The 18,972-nt window shown below is 41.7% G+C and overlaps 1 protein-coding gene across 13 annotated transcripts in view; it reads right to left on the bottom strand.

Annotated features, from left to right (window-relative positions):
* The window catches only part of LOC102312117 (pleckstrin homology domain-containing family A member 5), an 84,317-nt gene that overhangs the window by 3,053 nt on the left and 62,292 nt on the right, over positions 1-18,972 (bottom strand). For 4 of the 13 annotated variants that reach the window (XM_014335765.2, XM_014335768.2, XM_014335766.2 and 1 more), the window contains 16 exons: positions 18,668-18,783; positions 16,307-16,801; positions 14,607-15,087; positions 13,427-13,510; positions 12,614-12,733; positions 11,586-11,639; positions 10,668-10,748; positions 8,323-8,385; positions 8,155-8,235; positions 7,393-7,542; positions 7,165-7,266; positions 5,037-5,195; positions 3,774-3,929; positions 2,840-2,960; positions 2,074-2,189; positions 36-251 (listed from right to left, as the gene is read on the bottom strand). In XM_014335765.2, coding sequence (XP_014191251.1) covers positions 36-251; positions 2,074-2,189; positions 2,840-2,960; positions 3,774-3,929; positions 5,037-5,195; positions 7,165-7,266; positions 7,393-7,542; positions 8,155-8,235; positions 8,323-8,385; positions 10,668-10,748; positions 11,586-11,639; positions 12,614-12,733; positions 13,427-13,510; positions 14,607-15,087; positions 16,307-16,801; positions 18,668-18,783 — 2,595 coding nt within the window. Of the gene's footprint in view, positions 1-35; positions 252-2,073; positions 2,190-2,839; positions 2,961-3,773; positions 3,930-5,036; positions 5,196-7,164; positions 7,267-7,392; positions 7,543-8,154; positions 8,236-8,322; positions 8,386-10,667; positions 10,749-11,585; positions 11,640-12,613; positions 12,734-13,426; positions 13,511-14,606; positions 15,088-16,306; positions 16,802-18,667; positions 18,837-18,972 lie in introns of all 13 variants that reach the window. The other 9 variants (XM_014335770.2, XM_042221965.1, XM_042221968.1 and 6 more) reach the window with 8 other exon arrangements.

Here is an 18,972-nt window from a genome sequence, read left to right as displayed (position 1 = left end):
AATGTCAAATAGGGTCTGAGTCACTCAGCCAGTACCTGCGTGTTGCGGTAATGGTTTTCTTTAGTAAATGAGTGGCTGCGAGAGGGTGTGTTCTCCTGGCTGCTACCCCTGATGCTGAGGCTTTTTTTCTTCTCCCTGAGGGTACCCTGCTGGTGGCGACGGATCCTCTCCAGCTGCTCCTCCACGCTCATCCTGGGTCGGCTGCTCTCCACAGCACACAGCTGCTGCTCCACTGCACTGCGTGGACGCTCCTGTTGGCCAGAGACGACAACAGAATATAATTTAATAATGATATAGCATTACTGTGAAGACATTCAGCACTACGAGGTTGCCGCCATGGTAACTTTTTTTACTGTGATCCCCAATTGTGTGCATGGTAGAGATCTGAAGTTACATGGTGTCATTGCCTACTTAGGTTGTTTCACATGACGCAGCATTTGCAGCGTGATGAACTAGGCACGGTTTAAAAAAAGTCTAAACTTTACAAAGAAGAATAATCTCTACCCTTAATGTATGTACTAGAAAACATTTACTTTTTTTAAACAAAAGTAACAAACAGGACAGACACTTTGGACTTAACATAATGACTGAGAAATTGTTAAATATTTGCTCTCTTTGAGCTACATTTGGCAAAAGGCCAAACAACCTGGCTGTTGTGCGCTTGCACGCTCCCGCTGGAACACATGGGTGCACTCAGAGCGGCTGGGGGCTTGTTAATGCCTGAGCAGGAGAGGCTGATGTGAAGTGAACTGAGGAGAAGTTGTTCATTCTCAGGTCTGTGCCACACTGGAGGGTAGGCAGATGTGAACTCGGTCCAGAGGTCAAGGACATAGTCCCCACTGTCCAAGATATCCTGGGACCTAAGTGCATACTCTTTTAATACCATAGGCTGAAGTACATAAGCCTAGAGGGAGTTTGTGCAATCACCTATTTTCATTACACATCGATCCATGTTCATACTCACACTGACACAGTAAAGCAGGACACACCCTGCAGTGTGTACAACAACCTCAGTTTTATCCAAATTCAGAAGCAGGAAATTAGAGCTCATCCAGGTCTTTATTTCTTTAAGATGTTCCTGCAGTTTAACCAATTTGTGTGCATCATGAAACTTTAATGACAGATGAAGCTGGGTGTCACCTGCATAGCAATGAAAATGTATGTTATTGCTGTTCATTAGATAGATATGATTCAAACCACTCCAACGCAGTACCTTTAATAATTATGGCATGCACTGTACATCTCTGTAATAAAATATTATGGTCAACAGTACTGAATGCCGCACTGAGGTCTAACAGGACAAGCACAGAGATGAGTCCACTGAAACTCATTTGTCATTTCTCCCAGGATCTAAAGTTGAACTCTTACGCCTTAGGCATGCTCTCTTAGCACCAAGTGCTAAAGCACATAAGCCTAGAGAAATATTGTGCGTTTATCTATTTTCATTTGTACTACATGTCCATTAACGGTCAAACAAAGTTACACAGGCGCAGCAAAAGCAGGACACACCCTGCAGTGTGGTGCACTAATGATATGGTTAGTGTGTTTAAGTTGATAGGATTCGTGGCTGGAAACTGTTTAAATACAGTTTGGCATCTACTTTATGGCAGCATGAGTCACACCCTCACCATGTGACAGCTGGCCTTTACTGCACATGTGAGTTTTCAACTGAGTTAACGATAAAAACCATAAAAAATAATGATAAAAACCGATAAAAACCCTAAAAAACCCCCATAAATTTCACACACAAGCCTCAACTATCGTGGCCCGGTACCAAAAGACTCACGGATTGGTACCGGTCCGTGACCCGGGGGTTGGGGACCGCTGCTGTATCTGACTTAATTCCTGCTCGTTTCCCCTTTGCCTGGGCCTTCCTCCAAGTATGTATATAGGAACGCAGGAAGGTCAGAAAGCCATACTACCAAATCTAAATAACTGCAGATATATATACCAGTCTTTTTTTGACTATAGTCCTGATCGTGACTGTATTTCGTTTGTTTTTCTATTGTCCGATAGATCCAAATCTACAAATGCTAAGAACATTTTAGTTATTATTAAAGCCCAAGGTCTCACCGTTCTAGGGTCAGGCTTCCTGCTCTTTCTTAATGTAACATATGAAGCTATGGAGGAGGAATCAGGCACTGGAGATTTGGTCCTTGGTGGGACGATACCAACTGGATAGGACATACCTACCCACAGAAAAGAAGACAAGAGATCAATAAAAGGTCAAACTGAAATCACATTATAGTAAAAAATTAGACAGGGTCAATTACAGGTGGTATTTTAATTAACACTTTCCATCCAACAAAAAAAAAGACCTGCAAGCTCTTCAATAAATGTAGATCAATTTCCCTTTTGTGGTAAATTCAGCTCATCTATTCACAGCACATGTTTGGTGGCAGAAAGTTTAAATACAGTAAAACAAATATTATAGCTCACATGTTTTGGCCAAGTTTAAAAAGATGCATGCAGGTGCAAATCTCACTGTATCCATGGTAACCAGCAAAATTATGGTTGCCAAGAGAGTTACTTTGTGATATACTGACCTAGATCCAAATAATCCAAATGCCAACTCAAATTGTGTTAGAGACAAGGTTTGTGTCAGAAATCACTCCATATTTACAGCATAGTGCACTCCATATGCTGTTCACCTTCTGAGCGTGTAAATGTTTCCACTAGAGAGCCCTCAAATACTCTAAAAGGGAGCGATCACAATGTGTAGACTTTGTTAGTCCCATGATAAAAAGCTCCAGTTTTATACAGACTAAAATGACCACTCTATTGTATTTTTATACACTAGGCTTCACTGCGAAACTGCACCAGTATCTCTCCAAAGTACCTTTATTTCCAACATGTTCTCTATCAGATGGATATTCAGATCTGTCTTCTCCATTATTCTCATCCACTTCAGCCACTGTGGTGAGTTCTGGCTCACTTTTGTACAGTCTGTAGTCAGGACCCTGGAGACGAGAAATTGGGGGGTAAAAAAAAAAAAAGAAAAAAAAAAAGAGGTCAACACAAATGAGAAAAACTCTGAAATGTAGTCAGTTTGTAAACAAACTCTGCATAACTCAGCGTGTCATTATCTCTTACAGAATGACTTAAGATGAAAAAATAAAATAAAATTCTTCATTGACCAGGGTTTTTTCTGCTTTGAGACGTTTTCGTGCCCCCTACAGAGGAAAATAACAAGCACTGTAATAGAAATATTTTCTTTTAATCGTATTTGTTAATTGTAGTTTCATTTACTCATACATAATAAACTTATAGTTTATCGACGCCTCAGAAATAACATGAAAACAAATAGATTTAAGCAATAAAAACGGTTTGCCTGTCCTGCACATGAGGCGACTGCACTAATTCATCTCCAAAATCCCTGCTCGGAAAACAGGAAAAACCCTGCAGACTGAGCCACCTTAAATTTAAATGTGTGAAATACTCAGACAAAAGGTAGGCAGACACATTCAAACTTCGATATGGCGAAACAAACAGACCCAAAAAAATATTACATTTCAACATAAAGGATGAGACAGAAAAGGGGGATGTGGTAATTTAGTCAAAAACAAAATTTAAAAAAACAAAACAAAAATAAAAACACAAGCTGGACTTCAACCAAATAACTGAAAAGTAAATTATGCTGTACAATGACGGGAACAAATGGAAAAAAAATGCAACAGACACGAAATATTTATGGAAATCAAAGTGAACTCATCATCATGGACATGGGATGATACAGCTGAGGGCAGGGTCAACCAAGAGGTCAACAGGCTTACGCTGTGCGTGCTATTCCTGTGATTGGCCTTCCTGTCCTCTGGCTTGTGGAGTGATGAAGGGCGCACGCCGGGATGAGACGGCATAGGGGGCACGGTGGGGGGGTTGGGCTCGTAGGACTGGGGTAGGGGTGGCCGTGGGGGTACAGAGTCCTCCTCCTGGGGATTATATTGGGTATGACAGCACAGGAAGCAAGGTGACACATGGCGCCACCATACCGGCTCAGGGCTACAGCCATCTGGTATAGAGTAGCTCTGGGCCACAGGATGGGCTAAACAGTTGATTAGCCAGAGAGAGCGCTCCAGATGCTGTTATGGCTTGAGTGACACATTCCTCCAGACACCACTACTCACACCATCCATGAGTGGGGTGGGCATTTAGAGCCCTCAGCTTACGTCGATTATCATCTTCAAAACTGCTGGTGATGTGGGTTTATTTTTTTATGATCAATTTTCCCCACTAATTAACTCCAATAAAAGGTGAAAAAATTACCGTTAAGCTCACATCTTTAATTTGCTTGTAATGACAACCACCTGTCCAAAGCCTTACACAGGCCTAGAGACTAGTCAGCAACTCCTAAACAACCGCCGATTGCCGACTGTGGTCACGTGAAAACGATTACAAAGAGAACACTACACAAAAAAAAACTTGCGACTGCTTTAGTAGCATACGGATTGTAGTGGCATTTTGCAGGAAAGATGCCAACTGGTTCGCAAACGCTAGATATTTTCAACAGAGGTGAAACTTGAAAAAGTGCTGCACAACATGCATGCATTTCAAATGGCGGAACTTTTACTTTAAAGGGAAATGGTCTTCGTTTCTGGTTTGTTTCAGTACTGCTTGGCATGTAGTTTGTTTTTGCAGCCAAGTCGGCATCTTCCTTACAAACTACAGGCAACCTACTAACAACCAAACTATATACCTCTTTGACACCAACTTCACACTGGTGACTGCCAGTAAGGTCACTGGCTAGTCTCCAGGTCTGTTTGACTGGGACTTTAGCAATTAATTTCACACCAATTGCCTCCAATCACTCATGACCGGTCAGGTAATACACTTTTTTTGCCTCACAACCGGTAATTGCCAGATGGTTGCTAATCAGTTTCTAGGCCTGTGTGACTGAAGCCTTAGGCAGAAAAAAAAGAAAAACTCTTTCTCACATTTGAAAAGCTAGGAACAGTAAATGATGATTTAAAATGCCTTATTGTTTCAGCATCCTGTCAGACCAGGTGTTCCGTTTTCTTTTTCTACAAGTGGTGCCTCACCTCATTTTTGTGCTTACTGAAGTTGGCTTTGGGCCCATAGAAACCCATCCCATCAAGAGCATTTCTCTGGGCTTTGTGTTTATTCAGGGCCTCCATCACATCTTGAATCCTCCACAGCTCCTTCTGGATGCGGACATGCTGCTGGCTGGGTGGTTCTGTCTGGGTGTGCACAGAAAACAGACGCACGTCAACAAACGACAACAACAACAACAACAAAAAAAACACCTGCAGACTGAGATCTAAGGTGGAGGTCTATAGCAAATAAAACTAACACACAGAAGGCAGACAGAAAGCTGAAGTGAAAAAAATTAGCATGATGGCATCGTAAAATAACAGTAAAAGGGTAATGCCTGTATCTGCTAAGGTGTGCAGTCAGCAGAGACACAGATCTGATCAGGCTCCAACTGTCTGCGAGAGATACTAGCCTCACAACACGATAATCAGAGCAGAGATTAGGATTGGAAAAGGGGAAGAAAAAAAGACAGGTAATTATCTCCCCCTCGCTGTTGGCAGGTTGGTCTTTGTGAGATGGACTTAAGAAGAGGATGTCCAGACTCCCTGCTGGCCCTCTGACTTCTCTATTCTAAATTATCATTACTCAGTACAAGCCAGGAACAACTGCTAGAACAATTTCTTTTTGTCTCTGCACCTCTTCCTTGATGAAAGAGAAGATAAAAGACAAACTTAATTAAGACCTGCTCTATCCTTGCAACGGTCATCAATCACCCCCCTGTGTTGCTTTGATCTCCATTTACTTCTCTCCATATTTTTCTCCCAAAGTCCAGAAAACGTGTCTGCAAAAAGGTTGAGTAGGTTTACAGATTTCTCTGCAGCTCTGCAGTGTATGAATCTGCAAGTATGCCAAGCAGGTCAGCCGCAGTATCAGATTTTCACTACACCATTACTTTAGCCAAAAGGAATTCACAAGAATGATGATATCATGATAGCTACTGAGAGCGCGCTTCCTTAAAAAAAAACCCTATCAGGCAAAAAAAAAATCATGACGCTAAACCAGAGAACCAAAACTACAGTGACTCAACCAGAACAAGAGCACTTCTGTAAACACACCTTTGGGTCAAGATGAAAGGCACAGCTGCTACTGCTAGCCTAGGGCACTGTGGGACATCTTCTTTTGCCAAATCGGTAATTAAATTAAGAATCAAGTCCCCAGCACTTCATCCATCTGCACCCATCATTCGATCACATAGCAACAGCCGAACTCTTCCTGCGTGAGTGACTCGGTCTAACCTAACGGGTTCAGCGTGGGAAGCGAGTTGTATAGTGAGTATATAGTACTTACTGAAATGCTTAGCCATGGCAAACTAAACATCAAATGTGTCAGTGCTGGATTGTTTACAAAATTATCAGCATATTTCTACACACTTAATGTCGAGTTAGAGTTCAGGTCTTTTCACATGGAAGCGAAAAATTTGTGTGTTAAAAATATTTTCCAGACTCATCGATGCTTAACGCAGCTGTTCACACTGACTGTATAATCTCACAGGACGAAGTTGTTGACTTTGGTTTTTTTAAATAGATTTTTCAGATTTTTTACCTGCAAATAAACCGATCTGACCAATCTGACCACTGCATTTGGCAACAAAGTAGCTCAAAACGCACACCGGTACTGAAGATACGATGCTTCTGAAATAGTAAAATGATACCATTTAACTTCAGACACACAGCTAGTCATTGCTATTGGCTCTCTGAAATAGTTTCTCTGTCTCTTCAGATGTGGTGCCGACTCTGCCAACAAGAGTTCAAACTGCCCTGCTGACATCCTGAAATATGTACGAAAGCAGCCGCGATGCAGCTTCAACTCCTGGATCAAACCATGAAACTCTCCCTGCTGCTGCCTTCTCTTGAGATTTGGCTGAATCCAGAATTTCAGTTTCGTCCTTTTCTTGTTTAAAAACACCAGAACCAGCTCATCATCGCCTGATTTTTGCTTCATTCTTTTCCCCACAGTGTGATTCTTGAGGTCAGTGTGTGTATATATATGTTACACATTACAAGATCATTTCCAAACTATGCCAAATTTTGTGCTGTTTTTTCCCCAAAATGCTCAGAGTTTAATGGCCTTAAGAGAGAAGAAGTTGAGCAGACTCACTGTCAAAAATGTTCCTACCTGAGGGCTTCCCAGTGCTTCTAGCTGCTCCAGCAGGTTGTTCTTAGCCATAGTCACATCTCCTTCCATCCTGTCATATTCCCTCCATAACCGCTCCACCTCCTGGGGAGGATAGAAACAACAATTATGCAACAAACAAAGAAAAATGACCATATTATTAATACTCCTGAAAAACAAAACCCCAAGAGGCCTTCATTGTCTGGAGTGTGAATGCACTGTATTACTTACGGCAGTAACTCTGGACACCTCTCTGCAAGTGCTGAGGAGGCCGCTCTGCAGCAAGTCTCTCTGCTGCACGACACTCTGCATGGCAGCCGGGTTGTCGGAGCCCAACTCTATCTCCTGGCTAGCTGACAGAAGTGCTGTCTCCAGAGTGTGCTGAAGCAACACGCATCATGTCAAATACACAGAGCACAACAGTCATCATTAAAACTTCAGTAAGACTATTTCAGAATAGTAGATTATTTTTAAATATTTCCTGTACATCACTGTTTTGAGCTGTTTTGTCACTAAACAGGAGGTTATCCCATCTTTAAAATGTCAAAATAATCACAAATGCCCATCAGCCCCTCTCAGAGCCTAAAGAAAGCATTTCAAACTACTTATTTGTCTTATCCAAAGTTCAAAGGGCACAGCTGTGACTCAAAATTGACTAGAAATGATTTTATATTTTTTCTATATACCTACAATCACTGCACATCAACTAGTAACATAAAACAGTCAGTGAGATTTGCTGAATATGACAAAGCAATGCAAACCAGACAAGTCTTTCCATCTGATGATGGTAGTTATACTTACAGGCTATAGTTAGTTATAGTTACAGACTTTGTCTCCTAACTTGCTCTGTTTCATGCTTAGAAACTTTACTCTTAGGAACTGCAAACTGTGCATTCCTTCAAATTTACATTTTTTGCACATGATACCAAATCTTTGTAAGCATGTTTAGACAATGTTTTGCGTGAACATGACGACAAATGCAGTATTAGTCACCTTCTCTCTGTACAGCTGCTGCAGTTTTTCCTCCTGTATCCTGACCATTTTGTCCTGCTCACACAGCATGCTAAGTTTAGTCTGAAGAGAAACCAATAACGAGTCATGACCTGCTGTGTACAGCTAAAAGGAACATTATGTCATGCAAGTCTGCAGCACTGAACTTACATCAGTGTCCACTTCTTCTGGCATGCATGTATAGGCTTGTTCCCTGTAGTTCTCTGGACTCATCTGTTGAGAGAGACAGCATTAGACAGGGGCACTAAATCTGTGCATACACATTAGAATCTGGAGATCTAATGCAGTGTCAAGACCAAGCTCTCTCACTGAGCCGCAGGATTTATCCTTCAGAAGGAGCTCATATTTCACTAAATCAGACGATTTGCATTACCAAACCAGCAGTGGGACCTCGGCCAGTCTAAACAGAGTCTCTGCTGTTGATTCTTGCGCCTCGTGTTTCATCATGCACAGTCATTGTCTCCATCGGCACAATGGTTTTATGGAAAAACATACAAAACAATCCGGCTTACTTCACTCTGAAGTTAGCGCATAAGCTTTGTCCACCAATCATGTATTCTACAGCATAATCTGGGGTTAACTAATGAGAGACTGTGTGTGTACGTGTGCATGCCAAAGCGCCCTGTTACTTTTGTTCAGTGCCCAAGTGTACGGTTATGGTTTCTACATTAATTTTACAACGTCAGTGTTTAGTCAGAAAACTCCAAAAGTCATCCATGTTTCCACTTGATATCATTCAGCTACTTCTCAAACAAAGAAAATCATTGCAGCTGCATTGGATCCCATGTTTCCAGAAAAATCAACAGATCACATAGTCATTCACCCACTCTGCTAAACCTATAATATTATAAGTACACACCACAGACATCAGGACAGTGACATATTTCTGTGTTATTTTGTGTTTTTAGTCACATTTGATATGAAATGACTCAATGACTATAGGCTCAAAGTGCCAAGTGTAAGATTTAATTCCCTTCCTGGAAAGTGTACAACCTACAGACACAGCACATCCTCTGTATATTCATTTGTGACACTCTGCCAGAACTCGACTGGAGCCATTTCCTTATTGCTGGTTTTAAGCTTTCAGTCTGGTTTTCAGCAAACAAATATATCACATATCAGATAAAATACCTGTCAAGCCCTTATAAAAAAATAAAAAAAAATCCTCGGTTGATATAACTGAAAAGGTTTAGATTCACCACCTAGCACTTTAACCTCAAAGATATGATTGAATTTCAAATCAAATGTGCCCAAAAATAGCAAAACAGCAACAAAAAAAGTGACTTGCTGTCCAAATACTTTCTGAATCAACATCCACGCCTGCACTCTCTCACAAACACCTTTTTTTTTTTTTTGCAGCTGAACATAGTAAAGCTAAAAGCAGGTGGGGCTTAAGAACCACATGGCATTCCACACAGAACATGCAGACTCTCCCACAGCTTGAAGAGCTTCACTGTGGGTTTTGTGTGGCGTGGACTAATATACAAGAGATGTAGGGAGGAGGAGGAGGAGGAAGACAGATTTTTGTCAGCTGAACAGGTGGGAATGCAGCTGTTGAGGTATGCTAGTGAATGAGTGACGGGGTGAGTCTCAGCAACACTTTTACACCTCGAGGGGCGTCTCAAAAGTGGCAATGTGATGTCATAGCCATCGGCACACACAAGCCGGCCCCTTTATCCTTTCCATCAGCAGAATGACCAGTGGGGGTGAAGGGGAAGTAATGAAGACAGATAAATAAGTGCTAATCTAAATTAAAAAAATATGAGGATTCATCTTCGTCAGTATCGCCACCTCAGATTTTAGATATAGAGTCGATTCAGTGATTGAAGCTGTGGTGCTTAAGGTTATTAAGCTAATCCCTACGTCTGAAAAATGTCTGGCTAACTTGCACAGGCGGAAACAAAAAGAAAAAAAATCAAGAAAAGGCAGGCTGAACATAAATTCTAAATGGGATGCTGAGATCGCGTGCATACTTTTCTCTTTAACTATAACCATTTCACTCTAATGATTGCTCTTCTGCTGGCCCTTAATTGGGGCCGTTTTCCACAAAAACATGAATTATTTGGTAATAAACTAGACTGACAAGCAATAAGACTAGCAACACGTAATTAAGTCAAATTAATTAGAGTCATCTTGTTAAGTTCAGGTGGCTCGGGTAATGAGAGGGAACACATTCTGCGCAGGATTATTGAAAAATAAATAAACAAATAAATTCAAACACCACAGTGAGGAAGAGATTTAACCCAACAGTGGAGCATTCATACATTCTCCAAGTCTTAAAAGTCATGCCTGCATCAGCATGACTTCTCAATAATAAGAGGGAACAGTCATAAGCAATGGATGAAGAGGTGCTAGCAATACAAACGATACAGGGAGACCAGTCTCAAGATGCCGTGAGGACTTGGACATCGAAGGAGGAGCATTGCAAAACAGACCAAAAAGAACAACAGCGACTGGTGAGGATGAGGTGGAGCAAAGCCTTAGGCTGGCCTTACTTGCTGGTAAAGTTGAGGCCTTGGGGCAGAGTTCTCAATCAAAGTGTGAGTCATGACGATTAAAGGCTCATTTTCCTTCATCTAGTCCAGTGTGGAGAGGAGCGATATAGCAAGTGTCAGAAAGTTTACAGCAGCTTTTCATTTCTGAGACAACACCCACAGTGTGATTACACCTCACTCGCTCTCGCTTTCTCGCTCTCGGATGAGGTAGACTCACACAGAAACGTGCATCCAGAGACGACAGGGATGGTTAACAGCAACAGAGAGAAGACGCTCAGGAGCAGGAGCAGGAAGACACGGAAGTACAAAGCTCTAAGGTTCATTTTTATTAGCAGTGAAAAGTTCCCATTAAACGCTGATGTGTAGGAATGTAAAAAGAACTGCGTTTACAAGAGGTGCAAGAAATCACAAATGCTAAGGTTCATCAGTCCAAGTCAAGGAAATTAAAATTACTTATTTCTCAGCGGTTACACAAATCTAAGGCTTCCTTTTGCTATAATTATTAGAAAGGTTTTACTGGACCTTTGTGTGCTATATACAAAGCAATTAAAACTCACAAAGCACTTAAGATCGTTAAAAAAAAGCAGATGAAGCTTTAATATTCCTTTGCAAACACTTAGACGTTAAATATGATACCTTCATCTCTACGTGTTCTTTATATGGCAGAAATAACGACTGTCCACAGTCATGATCAGTTATTTAGATAATGTGTGAGTAAATGAACTAGCGTGAGCTAAAAATGCTGCGATCTGAACTTTTAGCCATTTAAAATCACAATAAAAGATAACAAGTTAGCCTGGCATCGGGATTGCAAATCACTAAAACAGCCGCAGAGCAGGGATTAATACAATAAAAGCAGAGGCATTAAATGAGGTCATGACAGAAGAAGACAGGGCATGCATTCATGCATTACCCCACCTGATTGTCCAAATACATGAGGTTCCTTTGGAGGTGGTGAGAAAGAATGTCGTTCTATCATCAGCAGCAAAAAGAGAGCAAAGAAAAGGCAAAAGGACAGTGAGACAAAAGAAAGGGCAAGTCACATTCTTTCACTGATGCTCTCTCTGTCACACTCTCTCTTACGTCCACAATCACACAAGCATGTCATGTACCCAAAGATAACCCGAGAGAAAGGAAAGCAGGACCAATCAAGGTGAAGAAAACAGGTCAGGTACCAGGTGTAATTTCAAAGGTAACAGAATGAGTACACTGCAGGACTAGTCTTGACCGAGTGCATGCAAAAAAACAAAGACAATGGCAAGTCAAAGTACCACACAACGTGGTGTTTGTCCGCTGACGCAAACATAAACGAATGAAGCAGGGCAACTTGTATAGCTACAAGGAAAACTCGCATTAACTGCACAGTAGTAGATTAAGAAAAACAACAACAAAAACACCGTAAAATGGAAAAATCTTCAACAGTCCTGGTTGACCTACATCATTAATGGTAAAATCTGCAGTCTGGCATTAAGTCTGGAGACTTAAAGTCCCAAAATCCTGAATTAACTTTTACATATGCCAGTGGCCTTAGCCTCATTAGTTGGTCACTCTTTAAGCTCGCCAATGGCTTTAAGTTTCATCTGCGGATAACATCTGTCTATATTCTTTAGGGGGATAAATGACTCAATCAGCTGCTTGCCCTGCTAAAATGGCCCAAATCTAATTATCTGATGCACTGATTTAAGTCAGATGCTGGTTGCAAAATTATTTTGAAACTGGAAGAAGAGTGTTTTATTTCCACACATTTTGATGAGAAGGTAGCTGGTCCACAAAAAACATGAAGCCATTACGCATAGTCATGTTAGAAGAAAATTCCTTCTTAAATCAGCCATGTGTGAAGACCAAACAAATCCTCCGGATCGAGATGGATAATGGAAGTGGATAAAGATGGCATACACACCACACGCTAACATACACGCCTGCAGAGATGTCCCTGGGGGCCTGACCTTTGGGTTGTCGCCATCCATGTTTAGTTGCATAAGCTGTGCTACAGTGTGCTCCCGGATACTGTTTAGCTCTGCCTGCTGCCGACGCAGCTTTATCAGCAGCAAAGTCAGTTCCTCAGGCTGCAAGGAGGAGGGAGGAAGAGGAGGAGGCGGGGGGGGATGCATCGCCACAGTGAAACAGGGACACACCGCAGGGGTGAGGCAGGGATTGGGGGTGAGAAGAAAGGAGAGAGAGCACACCAGGATAGGAGATTTAGAGGTACCAGGATCCCAGTAGGTGAACAGTTGCTGCATTCTAGTCTTGCGTTTCATGCAATTTAGTACCATGTTAGCTAGCAGCATGCACAATCTTTTATGTCCACTCAAAACAGCAGAACAGTTGGCACTCATTACAGAATTGACTTCACACTTTACAAGCTCAATGAGTACAGAGAACTGTGTGCAGCTCTGACATAAATTCTTGATCCTGGCTTAGAGAGTTTGAGTGACAGGGTTTTTAAGTCTCCACTGAACTGAAGAGAGTCTAAGGAGCTCCTGAAGTGAACACACCCTAAATCCTACCACTTGGAACACAGATCTGCCTAAACCTGTCTCGAAAGAGTTCTGTCACAATGTCTTAGAGGGATATGAAGGACAGAAAGAGGGAGAAGGGTAGAGTAGGTGGCATCATCAGAAAACAGCATTGTCCTTGAAAGACATCCAGTTAAACCCAGACTGTATAGGTGTACAGAAACCAAGCATGAAGTATCTCAGCTGAACAGCACAGTGATATAAATCTAGGTAGCCAGAAGACTGACATAGACCAAGACTTACTGTTTTGCCTTGTAAAGACTGGGCAGTGATGGTCTGGATTGGGATCCCTGCTGGCATAGACCTCCTATCAGGCAGGTAAGCATACTGCAGAACACAGATTTAATATGAAAAAAGGCCTGTCATGTGCAACATTAAATATCTTTGATATAATAGTCAGCCATAGCCACGGGGTTCATCCAAGTACAAAGAAACATTTGCTACCCTTGATGCATATTTTTGTATATATCCCTCTCATATTTCTGTCACTATAAATATGCTCAAAGCTGAATGTAATTTTGTTTGTGCTGCTTAAAAACAAATGAAACACATGACCTCACTTTTGAACTTTGGGAACTAAAGTAGGCACAAACAGGGTTTTCACAATTCTGATGAGTTTGAAGATCAGTATTTGGTATGACCTCATTTATTCTTCAGCACAGCCTGAACTCTCTTAGTCAAGCTTTCTTTAATTTCTGTATGTTGTCTTCAGGAAGAGTTCTCCAGGCTTCTTGAAGGACATTCAAAGCTCTTCTTTGGCTGTTGTCCACAGTGGATCAAAACCTGACAGTACTTTTCTGCATTCATAATGTTTTACATCTCCCCTGATCTCCTCCATACTAATGATCATCACTCCATAAGACCTGCTGCTACTGACTTTCAGTCCAGCTCTATTGTCATTTAAAATACCTGAAACTTTTCTCCTCATTGCTCTTTGTTAAGAATGGCTTCTTACAGCCACTCTTCCATTGAGACCATTTCTGATGAGGCTTCAGATTATGTTCCTTTGCTGTAGATCTTACTTTTAGGCCTGCCATTTCTTTTATTTTTTTATTATTTTTTGCAACAAGCTGTTAAAGATACCTTTAAAATAGACTTTTTGCTAAGTTGTCTGCTATCTGTAGACACAACATTGGTCACTGGTTCTGGCGCATTTTTCAGTGTTAAATGGCTTGATGAACAAAAAAAACCCCACTCCTTTGAAAATGGTCACGTATAAGGACTGGACTGAAAATGATTGAAAAAGCAGCCAGTGTCCAAAGAAAAAATGTGATAGACCTTCAGAAAGCCTGGAGAACTTTTCTGGATACTTGGAAGCAAAATATAAAGAAATAAGGGGTGACTGAAGACTATTGCATAGTAGGCGGTTTTGTTATTATGAGGGTGAACTGAACATTTCCCGTTTATGCATCTCTTAGCTGACCTTGTTGACTGGTGGCCTCTGCCGTCTCTCAACAGTCATCTCTCTTCGGAAGATGGGAGAGGAAATTTCAGAGCGAGTGTTGCCCATGTTGTAAGATCTCATTGGAGAGTAGCCGCCGTACATCGACAGGGAGCCATGGGAGGGCGAGGGGGGGATGGAGTGGCTCGGTGCAGCATGCTCTGACAAGTTGATCATGGTTTTGGGACTGGCCATATTGCTGTACAGCCCTGGCTGCCTGCTGTAGGCCTGCCTTTGCTGCCACTCGTACAACTGCCACATGGTGTCATCGCGCATGGAGCGGCGTTTCTCAGTCATTGAAGGACCCATGGCCTGGTCATATACCGATGGGGACATGCTGCAGATGCTGTCCCGCTGTGCCATGCTATTCCTGGGCATACTGCAATATCCATCTCCATAATGAGGCATGTAGGGTACCCGATGGCTTGGCAAATTTCTAGGCAGCGTCTGGTACGATGTGATGCTGGGGTAAAAGAAAAAACAGATAATTAATCATGTATGATATAGTAGATGACCTGCATGGTGTTACACCAACACAGACCTAAAATGATCTGTGTTGGTGTAACAATTTGATTATTCTTCATATATTCCATACACAACACCAGATAAACGTGGTTTTAGGCTCTGTCAGGTTCAAAGGACGCAACAAGTTGTTTATAGTTGGAAAAAAAATCTCATTGGATTTCTTTTATTTTGATTATAACCAGTCAAAAACATCAGTTATCAAAGCAACGCCATGTTATGAATCTTTTCATTTGTTGGTTTGGTTTAAACTTTGTAGTTGAAAAGCACTTCACGCTGAGTATCATTCTAATTAAGTATCAAACAAGGATGATTCTTATTTTATCTGTTTACATGTGTGTCTTTAGAGAATCTCGCAAAGCAATTCCCTACTCAGAAACAAATTAGACCTTACTATTGACAGCAAGGCTTTAAGAAGTTCCACTTACTCAGTGAGTTCAAAGTCAGTACGGAGAGCTTAATAATAAGAAGACCTGACAGATCCGGGCTAAAACACTCACTGGTCTTTAAATCCCAGTATACCAGTGTTATAATAAAGGCTTGTGACTGCTACACATCCGTCTAGAGAACATGCATGTCATGACAAAAGGAGCTGAAAGAGATTAATGGAGAGAGAATTAAATGTTTACCTCAGAGAGCCAACACAAAAATATTTACTGAGGCCTTATTAGTTTTGCCCATGGTATACTCTAAAGCGAGTGTGTATGTCTATTTGTTAAAAAAAACAAATAATAACCACAGAATGAGGCAAAGCTGTGTCAAATATGAACACAAGCCTGATGACAAACGTATCTCTTGACTAAAACATGTATTTTTAACAAAATTGTGAACACCAGGGATGGGAATCAAGAACCAGCTTATTAAATCCTCTCATCAAAACCTCATCAATATACTTTAAGTACTTAGAACTAAGAGGAGACCAGCCTCATACTTTCCACCCAATAAAGCCAAATCTGACTTCATGTTGTGGAAACAGTCTAAGATTTGACTCTTGTGGAGTAATCTGAAGATAACTGGTGCTACTGTACAGACGACAGCGCCATCTGAATAGCATCATTTCTCTTCTTGCAGTGTACGCATGTTATAATCAAACAATTACATTTAAAGCTTATACAGTATCATGTCAAGACGGGTTTTTTTGGGCATAGCACTGAACCAACCTTCTGGTATCGTCGTCCTGGCCACGTCCTCTCTGTGTGCGAACCCACTGCTCCAGCTGCTGCATCGAGCTGGTCCGACTCAGGCTGCGATCCGGCTCATGTGGGGAACTTTGCAGAGGAGGGACTCCAGTCCCATTAGCTGGACGCTGTTCTCCAGATCCATTAACTTGGGGGCTGTGTTGTGATCCGTCAACCTCGGTCTGAGGCTGCGGCGAGGTCATATTAGCCTTGATGGCTGCCGCCTGCGCTGGCTGCAGTTTGATACTGTTTATTTTGGTGAGTGGACGTTCACGGTCGGCCCCATCCTTCTGGAAGCCGTAGCGCTCTGCATCTCGCTGCTTTCTCTCCTCTTCTTCTGTGGTGGGGGAGACGGCTGCGTGCTCACGGTCAACCTCACGGTTGCGCTCATTCTTCTGGATTTCGGTTTCTGTTCTATGGTTGGCCACATGGTTGATCTCTTGAGGTCCACACTGCTCCACTTTTAGTTTGTCCAACCTAAAAGAGACAAGAAGGTTCAGGCTTGAAAAATCACAAAACACTGGAACTCTTTCAATAGACATTTTGGATTATCCAGACTTAAGATACGCTTGTCTTCAAGTGAAATCTGAGAGTGGCGTGTTGTTTTATCTTCCCGCCTTTGTAATCTGTTTACAACCCCTCTGAAAGCACTGTTAACTTAATCCTACAGACTGTATTACTACATGAACTGTTAACTTGATGCTTGTTGATATGAATATGAAACCAATGAGGCCTAAAGTAGCTGCTGATGCTGAAAAGTGCCCTTTTAGTTTTCTGAATGGATCCATAAATGGTTTCCACGTTTGTATTGTATTCCACACAGTATTTGGCTTGGTTTTCTGTTGTGTTTGTATTTTTTCCAATTTAGCCACGTTTGAGCTGAGAAGCATTGCTGTTCGTCTTGCTTGGATGATGTCATACAAGCACATGTGGAAGTTTGCACCTAAGTATTCAGGCATCGTTCCTTCCTTTTGCTGTTCATGTAAAAACTGTTACAACCTCAGACAATAGGCTAAAATGTCTTTAATGTGATTAACCCTTACGTAAATCTGGGTGAGATGATTCATGTCCAACTAATTATTTGGTAGGAATTGCTGTAAACGATGTTTGATTCACATTTTTAGGTTTATACTACAATATACTACACAACTAATGTTGTGAATTCAGTTCAAACTAAAGCAAAGTGCACAATGCCTCTTCCAGCTGCCAGAGAAGGGGAGGCGTGTAAAAGGAAATCAGATATCTCCAGTAAAACAATACCTCAGCTGAGACACTTCAGAAAAGTGATGCTCAGATCCCAGTAATCCATTTGCTTCTCTCTTTTGCCTCCTGTCTAGAAGACCTGCATACCACTCTGTGCTCCCTAGGGAGTTATCTAGAGGTAATAGATGCCACTATGCCTTGACCTTAGACAGACATAAGGTCACAACTTCAAAGTTTGGCAAATTCCTCTCAGCAGCATGGCTCACTGGGTTAGCAATAAGAGAGCTGCAGAAAAGGCATTCCTTCAGAGTTTCCACTTGTATACTTTCAAATAGCAGCACTAGTCACTTAATGACTTCTCCATCTTTCTGTGCCTCCACCAACCAAGCAGAGCACACATTTAGCCCTGCGAGCATTCAAGTTACACAACTGCAAAACAAACGATGAAGTAAATTTAAAAAAAAGATGAAATTACAGAACCTTTTTGTTTTGAACAATGTGTAGTTATATAAGATAATCTTATAGTAGCATCACACGGTCCCATTTAGCAGAGACTTTCAGAGGATTTCAGGCACTACTGCTCTGTGTAATTACACTGCTCGTTACCATTACGTTTCTGCTCGCCCATGTAAAAGCAGGGCATTAGACAGGCAGCCTGCCAAATGGCAGATATTTAACATAGTTTAAAAAAGAAGAAGGAAAAAAAAAAACCCTGTTCTGATGAGTCAGTGATCCTGATCAGCCAGCGCAGCTGTGCACATCATCCCTTAAACCACCTGCATCATGCCTTCACAGTGCACCCACAGTCTTATGTATGTTACTCCATAATAAACTTTAGCGCTTGAAACAGTTACATAACATGAAAGAACATCGTAGCTTCTTCAACAAACCCAGAGACCAGAGATGTCAAAAGTGGGTGTTGAAGTGTTGCCGAAGAACTTAACAGGGAATTTAAAAGTACTCTCTTCCAGTACAAACAGAAATCAGAGTCTAGAAATGAACCACGTGATGCACAGCTGTTAGTACTAGTTTGAAGAACTGTCCTCAAATGGCTTTTTCAAACCCCCCCCATGCGCTCGCAATTCAAAAATGACACACCCACTCAGCAAACATGACTTTATTGTCAAAGCTCTTACAAACCTTTTGACTGGCTCTGACTGCACGAGTGCAGCATCTGTCATCACTTTCATCCAAGATTCCATCTCTTTGGCTGTGTCTGTGCAAAAGTAGTACGTCCTCATGTTGGGATGTGTCGCCTGTTTTGACAGTACACGGGATCAAGGACAGGAAGAGTTATCCACACAGTTACCTGAAAGAGAGAAGACAAAAACTGGTTGACTAGGATTTTTAAGGTTTCCTCACAATAACAGGAGGGTAGAATATTGCATTTTACACACACACACACACACACACACACACACACACACACACACACACACACACAC

This window comes from Haplochromis burtoni, unplaced genomic scaffold (assembly GCF_018398535.1).
Source record: "Haplochromis burtoni strain Fernald_Lab_line unplaced genomic scaffold, NCSU_Asbu1 Contig_77, whole genome shotgun sequence".
NCBI lineage: Eukaryota > Metazoa > Chordata > Actinopteri > Cichliformes > Cichlidae > Haplochromis > Haplochromis burtoni.
Note: the sequence above shows the minus strand (reverse complement) of the source record. Positions and strands in the feature narration are given on the sequence as shown.